Source organism: Lagopus muta, chromosome 3 (genome assembly GCF_023343835.1).
Source record: "Lagopus muta isolate bLagMut1 chromosome 3, bLagMut1 primary, whole genome shotgun sequence".
In the NCBI taxonomy this organism is placed as follows: Eukaryota; Metazoa; Chordata; class Aves; order Galliformes; family Phasianidae; genus Lagopus; species Lagopus muta.
In genome coordinates, this window is record NC_064435.1 from 79533350 (window position 1) to 79541366 (window position 8017).

General features: G+C 40.5%; 1 protein-coding gene across 1 annotated transcript; it reads left to right on the top strand.

Annotated features, from left to right (window-relative positions):
- Nucleotides 1-2170: 2170 nt before the first annotated feature.
- Nucleotides 2171-8017, top strand: LOC125690985 (ovalbumin-related protein X). Its single transcript, XM_048939825.1, has 7 exons — nt 2171-2596; nt 3116-3166; nt 4422-4550; nt 5220-5337; nt 5463-5605; nt 5907-6062; nt 6843-8017. Exons 1-7 carry the CDS (start codon nt 2387-2389, stop codon nt 7242-7244), a joined length of 1209 nt encoding a protein of 402 aa, XP_048795782.1. The 5' UTR covers nt 2171-2386; the 3' UTR covers nt 7245-8017.

Sequence of the window (8017 nt, forward strand, 5' to 3'; positions counted from 1 at the left end):
AGAAGAATGGTTTCCAGGGATTGATGGACTTTCTTGCACTCCTTGGTAATATGGGACTACTCTTGACTCAGCTTTAGCAGTGGGTGCTCATTAAATGGTGAATGGTGATGGGTCTTCTTGTTCTCCAATCACGTCTAATTTTCTCGTAATATTTTGGGATCCTTAGATTCATCTGACTGGGAGAATCCCTTGATCTGATATATATATATATTTTTTTAATCTGATTTTAGAGCTAAGTTTATTTGAAGCATATTATGTTTATTCTTTTTTTTTTAGAGTATTTTTTTTAATTTTCATGTGTGTGTATTCATTATTCGTTTGGCTCTAACTATCGATATGGCTCAATCAAATTAAAGTTTAAATTCTGAAGAGCACATGTAGAGACATGTTAGACTTGAACTTGGTACATTGATACAAGAAAAGCCTGAATAATTACATTCTTCTATGAGGTTTTACTTCACAAAATAAAATTTGGCTTTCTCCAAAGAGAGTACCAGTCTAATGTTGGCCTACTCAGTGGTTTCAAGCACAATGAATCAAAAGGCAATGACAAGGGTAGTAACTCAAAGGATGACTCTTAGAAGGCTAACAGGGGGAGTGTCCGAAAGGGTACTGTATATATCACCAAGGACTCAGAGAATCTGTTTAGGTTCAACTGGCAAGCTGGATTATTACACGCCTCTTTGATGTTTTTCTGTAAGTACTTCTCCAAATAAAATATAACTTCTAAGTTGTATTCTTGAATAGGGGAAAAAAAAAAACCCACCAAGAAAACCCCACAGAAATATTATGTGAACTTAAAGGAAAAAAAGGGCTGCTTTCTATTTTATGATGTCGGCCCATGACATCAGAGGCAGATGTTGGTGGTATGGCAGTAGAGGCTGAACCTTCCCACCAGCATCCCATTACATGTTGTTGCTGTGTGACAGATGGGAACAGAGGGGCAGGTCTGACAGAATGGTGTCTGACATGGAAGTGCAACTGAAGCAAAGTGTGTCATTGCATTCCTCCTTGTGGAAAAAATGGCATCCATTGACATTCATCGATGCTTGCTGAATGTTTATGGACACCAAAAAGTGGATTTGAGTACAATGAGGCAATGGGTGGTGTATTTCAGCAGTGGCGACAGCCACAGTGGTTTGTCTCCACTGGTACAGACTTTTACCAGCAGGAAATGCAGATTCTTGCGTGCTGTTGGCAAAAATGCATAGCTAATTGTGGTGGCTGTATTGAAAAATAATGTTTTGTGGCTGAGAATCTGCTCAAGGAAATTAAGTTATTGTAGTTATAATAATAATATTGTATACGCTCTATGTATCTATTGCAGTTTCCATGAAAATAAATAGGAGGCATTACTTTCCATATATAAGACAGATATATAAAAAATATTTTTGGAAGAAAAAATTTCTGATTTGTCAGTCTCGCTCCCTGGAGAACACAGGTGAGGTACAGTGGGATGATTCACAGAGCCTGTGGTTCTACAGTTGTTAGCACCAGGAACCTCTCAGGTCACGTAGTAGGTCTGCTCCAAACTTTGGATATGCTATTACTCCAACTCAAACTGTTTTAGAAAGGGGAGGGCAGTATTCAGCTTTCTTGGTCACAGATTCAAGAAAGAGAAGGACTACAGATTTCAACAAATTCCCCTAAGTCATGACATTAAATTGCATGTACAAGATCTTCACCTGGCTGATCTAATCACAGTGCTTTACAGTGCATCAAGCAATTTAGCCAAACTCTATATTTATGGTATATATATGATTGTTTTTTGTTTTTGTTTTTGTCAACAAAGAAATGGAATCAGCAGAGATTAAATGTCAAAAAATGAGAATATAGAGAAGAAGCCCACTAAAGCTATACTTTGGCATCTAAGCAACTGGGTAGATTTACAAAGAAATTCACTCCCATTTTTCCTATAAATTACAGAAAAGCAACCTCCCAGTTGTACAAAGGAGCAGTTTGAAACAAACTAAGACTATTGTGAGGTGATTACATTTGATTGAAATATCCAGAGTATGGTCCAGAGTAGACATAGAAGAAATGAAATGTATTTATATTGTCTCAGAAATCACCCACAGTTCTCTGGATGGCTATAGGGAAATTCATCCAGTCCACACTGTATTTGTCATACTGAAGCACAGGTGAAACTGTCTATTTCCTAAAGGGCAAATACAACATAGTGTTTTTATAAAGAGCCAGTACCTTTCTGAAGGAAAGTAAACATGCATTTGGGAAACAATGGGTCAGTCTTTAGAATATTTCTAATGATCACAGAATTTTTAGGCTTTACATTATTGTTTCAGCATCACAGAAACAGCAGTGAACAAGCAGCTTCTGGGCTACAGAAAGTACTTTTCATTACAAGTGCATTACATATCAACATTACATGGTTCTATTTCTGTTTGTTTCAGACAACACTAATTTCAGGATGGGCTCCATCAGTGCAGCAAATGCAGAATTTTGTTTTGATGTATTCAATGAGCTGAAAGTCCAGCACACAAATGAGAACATCTTGTATTCCCCCCTGAGCATCATTGCAGCCTTGGCCATGGTCTATATGGGAGCAAGAGGCAACACTGAGTATCAGATGGAGAAAGTAAGTTATGCAAATGAATACAAGCTCATTTTGATCCTGGTCACTAGTACAAGTTATCCATGAATATCTTTGAGACTTTCTCCACTTGAGTGGTCAGCCACTGTACATTTGCCACTGGATTTGAACTTGGCTAGAAGAAGGATATTGAACCATGAAGTTTAGATCTGGAGCTAACTTTTCAGTTATCACTGCTTTTCACTATGAAGGGTAACAGTAGTTTCTACTAAGGAGATCTCTGCTTCAGCTTATATTATCTCACAAACCTGACTCCTTCCAGATAAAATGAACAAACTGTCACGTATAAAAGATGAAACATTCAGAAATCATGTGAACTAATTGGAAGATCCTATCAAAAAATGTTCAGAGTAGCACATGCAGTAAAAAAATGAATTTCAAGCTCACATGAAACTTCTCAGTTCAGCCATTGGTTATTTCAAGCCCAGAATTTGAACACAAAATCTAGTGACTCCCAGTGGACTTCACATACTTCATCTCTTCTTCTGCTACTTCCATTTGCAGGCTCTTCACTTTGACAGCATTGCAGGACTTGGAGGAAGCAGCCAGACAAAGGTACAGAAACCTAAGGTACATTTATTTTTCTCTCACACACATTTTTTTCCCTGAGAACGGAACTTAAAACTGTTCTGACTGTGCTTCAAATAGGTCCAGCCCCTTCCCAAACCCTAGATAATGTTCTCAACCCAGGATATGCAAGTGGAAAACTCAAATTTGTTAAATCAAAAAACAACAAACAAACACAAAAAGAAGGCAGGTTACACATGTTGCACCAGAAAAATTGATAGGATATTTGAAGGACATTTTGAGCACCAGGACACCTTCCTAGATTGATAAGAGCTTGCATTCTTGTAGGGCTTGCTGGAGGATCGCACACGAACCATCTGTGTGCTTTTCTCAATGGTCACTTGATACATTTGGAAAGATAACACTATTCTGGGAGCCATGCTCCCAGACCTGTCCTCATCCACTTGGGTTCTCCAAGCACAATGTGGGGCTTGTAAAAGACAAGGAGATTTTTCCCTTTCCCTTTCCCTTTCCCTTTCCCTTTCCCTTTCCCTTTCCCTTTCCCTTTCCCTTTCCCTTTCCCTTTCCCTTTCCCTTTCCCTTTCCCTTTCCCTTTCCCTTTCCCTTTCCCTTTCCCTTTCCCTTTCCCCCTTTCCCTCTCGCTTTCTATCTCCCTTTCCCACTTCCCTCTCTCCTCTCCTCTCCTCTCCTCTCCTCTCCTCTCCTCTCCTCTCCTCTCCTCTCCTCTCCTCTCCTCTCCTCTCCTCTCCTCTCCTCTCCTCTCCTCTCCTCTCCTCTCCTCTCCTCTCCTCTCCTCTCCCCTCCTCTCCCCTCCTCTCCTCCTTCTACTTTCACGGCCCCTCTCCTCTCCTCTCCTCTCCTCTCCTCTCCTCTCCTCTCCTCTCCTCTCCTCTCCTCTCCTCTCCTCTCCTCTCCTCTCCTCTCCTCTCCTCTCCTCTCCTCTCCTCTCCTCTCCTCTCCTCTCCTCTCCTTTTCCATTCTATTCTTTTTACTAGAGCATTTAGTGGATTATGTAGAACAATTCACAAAATGCAATCAGACAAATCACTCACATTTTCTGTTTCTTATCATCAAGACTGAGTGTCAGCAAATGCTATCAGTTGTATGTAATGAATTGTGTATAGAACATCTCTCCCATGGAGCTTTTAGACTCTAATGTATTTTGTTTGCAAATGTCTGAATATTGTGTGTTTTCCTATGTGATTTGTACCTTATAAATAGTTGTCTTTCGAGTAAAATAAGCTAACGTTTGTACCCTTTTTCCTTCTCTTCACCAACCTAGTGTGGCAAATCTGTGAACATGCACATATTGTTTAAAGAACTCCTCTCTGATATTACCACATCAAAAGCCAATTATTCACTTCGCATTGCCAACAGACTCTATGCAGAAAAGTCACGTCCTGTCCTACCGGTGAGTTGTACATCAGAGTGATTTCTTGCCAAATCTTGTATAAACACATAATCCAGGAATACTGCCCAGAGATTCTGTTAATCCAACTCTCCTCAGTGTGGACTTCCACAGCTTTTTGAAGCAGCTGTGACAATAGCCTTCAGAGAAAGCATTTCAAGGGAAAAGATGGTCCTATTAAAAAATAAATGGAGTAATGAACAAAATTAGATTTCAGTACATTCTTCACTTGAAAACCTGAAAAACAATCTTTGAAAGTGTCTAAATCTTTCATTTGACATTCTCAAAATAAAACATACAAATATCCTAAATCAAATATACGTTACCTTTAAAAATAAAGAAAAATGCTTCAAAAGAAAGAGTTTTACTATAACAAAACACTCGCTAATGGATCTGAAGCCGTTTTTGGATTTGTCTTCGAGAAAATATTTCAGCATTTCTGCTACATAATCTTACCTGGTAAAGTAATAAAAATCTTAAAGATCTTAAAATGTCATGCATAAGAATAATTTTGCTGGCCCAGTTTTCACCCTATCGGCCAGGAAATGAGCAATGAAAACAGCATGACCATAGCATAGTTATAAAAAACATGGAACAATTTAACTGTATTTTGTTTCACCTTCACAGTCTTTTTAAAAACTGATTTGGTGGCTACAACTGCTGTCTTCACAGATTTACCTGAAATGTGTCAAGAAACTGTACAGAGCAGGTCTGGAAACAGTGAACTTCAAAACAGCATCAGACCAAGCCAGACAGCTCATTAACTCCTGGGTGGAAAAGCAGACAGAAGGTAAGCTCTGAGGAGAGTTTACAATATATTTCCTTGTTGCTACTTTACTTGAACAACTTCTGAAAAGACTATTCCTTCCATCTCCATTAATGGATATTTCCTGTGGAAATGCTTTCTTCTTACAGGACAAATCAAAGATTTGCTTGCATCAAGCTCTGTCGATCTTGATACAACGCTGGTCCTTGTTAATGCCGTTTACTTCAAAGGGATGTGGAAGACAGCATTTAATGCAGAAGATACTCGAGAAATGCCCTTCAGTGTAACAAAGGTAGGGGATGCAGTCACTGCTTCTGGACAGGACAGAAAGCCATCAGGGCTGTTACATACACCATTCTACAGTCATTGGCCATGGTTCCATTGGGGCCCTCGCTGGCAGGGCAGGGGGCTGAGCCCAAGGCGGGCTAGCAAAAGCTGTGTCAGACCAAGCATCCACAGCACATCTGAAGACAAGAGATTAAAATGGAGACACAGCTTGAGGATCCAGTCCAGTTCCTCTTGAAGGGCTTGCACATTTGCCTGCTTCAAGAGAAACTGCCCCCTGCTCACATTGTCTTGTGCTTATTTTGCAGCAAGAAAGCAAACCTGTGCAAATGATGTGTCTGAACAATACCTTTAATGTGGCCACGCTGCCTGCAGAGAAAATGAGGATCCTGGAGCTCCCATACGCCAGCGGAGAGCTGAGCATGTTGGTGCTGTTGCCTGATGAGGTTTCTGGCCTGGAGCGGGTACGGCCCTGGCAGGGGAAGGCCACTAGTTCTGAGCTGAATGGGAGCTGGCTGCCTTCAGACCTTAGGCTGTCCTCTCACCCCCTGGCTGTGCTGTGCTGCCCAGGCAGGAGAGCACAACAGTGGCCCAGCTGCTTCCAGGTGCTCAGGCAGAGGTTGGCCTCTAAGGAGAGCCTTGGCCTCGATGTTATTAAATAACAGTAATAAGTGTAGCTAACAAAAAGAAAGGTAAAGGAGTCTAGGGCTTCTATAATGTTATAGAAAGGCATGTATAGACAACTTTTTTCATTGAGAGGCAGTTTCATCTGGCCTCTTACAAAAACTCTTCAGCAAGTGTTACTAGAAATGATGAGGTTCAATAATCCCTAATGATATTATGGACAATATTCTGATCAAGTATTTTAAATAAGCTGCTCTCAGAATATTGAAGTAGATGCAGAAATGTGTTTGTTTGGTACTATCCACTGTATATAAATTTCCATGGCATGTTTTTTGCAATCTCTCACCAGCTGGCCAATCCGCTATGTAGTGAAATTGCCATACCGTTTGGTATGACACATTAAGTTATTTGTACTGATGGGGATGTGTCAGGTGGAACTGAATAAAGGGGCATTGACAGAGGGAGTACTAGAGAAACAAATGGTAAAATAGGGAGATGTTGATAGGATGCACTTTGGGAAACTTTCTGATTTTTTTTGAATAATAATCTTGATTAAAATGAGCGATGAAAAGAAGTTGCATTCTCATTACAGGCAATTTATTCTGTGCCTCTCTTTTCAGATTGAGAAGACAATTAGCTTTGAAAAACTCACGGAATGGACCAATCCCAATATGATGGAGAAGAGGAGAATGAAAGTGTACCTGCCCCGTATGAAGATTGAGGAAAAATATAACCTCACATCTGTCTTAATGGCTTTGGGAATGACCGACCTGTTCAGCCGTTCAGCCAATCTGACTGGCATTTCTTCAGCAGAGAGCTTGAAAATATCCCAGGCTGTGCATGGGGCCTTCATGGAACTCAGTGAAGAGGGCACTGAGATGGCAGGCTCCACAGGGGTGATAGAACACATCAAGCATTTCTCTGAATTAGAAGAGCTTAGGGCTGACCACCCATTCCTCTTCTTGATCAAACACAACCCAACCAACACCATTGTCTACTTTGGCAGATACTGGTCCCCTTAAGAGAGAAAGAGCTAGCAATAATACATGCCTTCCCCTCAGAAACAAAATTCCTTTACCATAGTGTTATAGCATAATCTTATCTCTTCCATAGAAAAGACACACCTACAGGAGAGGAGACAGCACCAAGAACACTTACTCCTTCCCTTCTTGCATTGGTTTCAGAATGGTTTGATATGAGCTAAGACTGAGCCAACAAGATGGTGAGAATGAAGACACCTATCAGCCATGAAGGTGATGAGTGATTTTCACCCAAGGAATAAATAGTAGGAATGACCTTAAGTCCTTGGGAGCCCATTACATAGAAAGCAACGAGCTTTGCTTATTCCATTCCCTGGTAATATACTGCTGACAAACCCATGTTACCATTCTTGAAACACGGGCTTTGAGATCTCCAGTCTAGAGGGGATGTTTGTGGAAGAGTTTCTGGTGTGCAGGTTATTGATTCATGATGATATCGATTTTATTTTTTTTATTGGGTAACCACGCAATGGTATACATGTTCACTATCACTGGAGTTGTCCTCTCACCATAAGTTCCTCACCTAATTCTGAATTTCTTGTAGAGGTTCTTCAAAGTACTGAAGAGTCTCCCATCCACTTTAGGGAAGGGAAATTGATCTAGTTTTGCATAGGTGCAGTTATGCCTTTTCTCAGAGTGGAGATTCAAAGCCTGAACCCAGGAGATCCAGCGATTCTTATGATCCAGAACTCAGTGAGATCCACTGGGCAAAAGAACTGTCTAAATTTTTGTTTAAAACTTTGGAAGACACTTCA

Coding starts and splice junctions, on each gene's coding strand:
- LOC125690985 (XM_048939825.1), top strand. CDS start 2,387: ATGGTTCTATTTCTGTTTGTTTCAGACAACACTAATTTCAGGATGGGC. Junction 4,551..5,219: donor AGTCACGTCCTGTCCTACCG/GTGAGTTGTACA, acceptor CTGTCTTCACAG/ATTTACCTGAAATGTGTCAA. Junction 6,063..6,842: donor AGGTTTCTGGCCTGGAGCGG/GTACGGCCCTGG, acceptor CTCTCTTTTCAG/ATTGAGAAGACAATTAGCTT.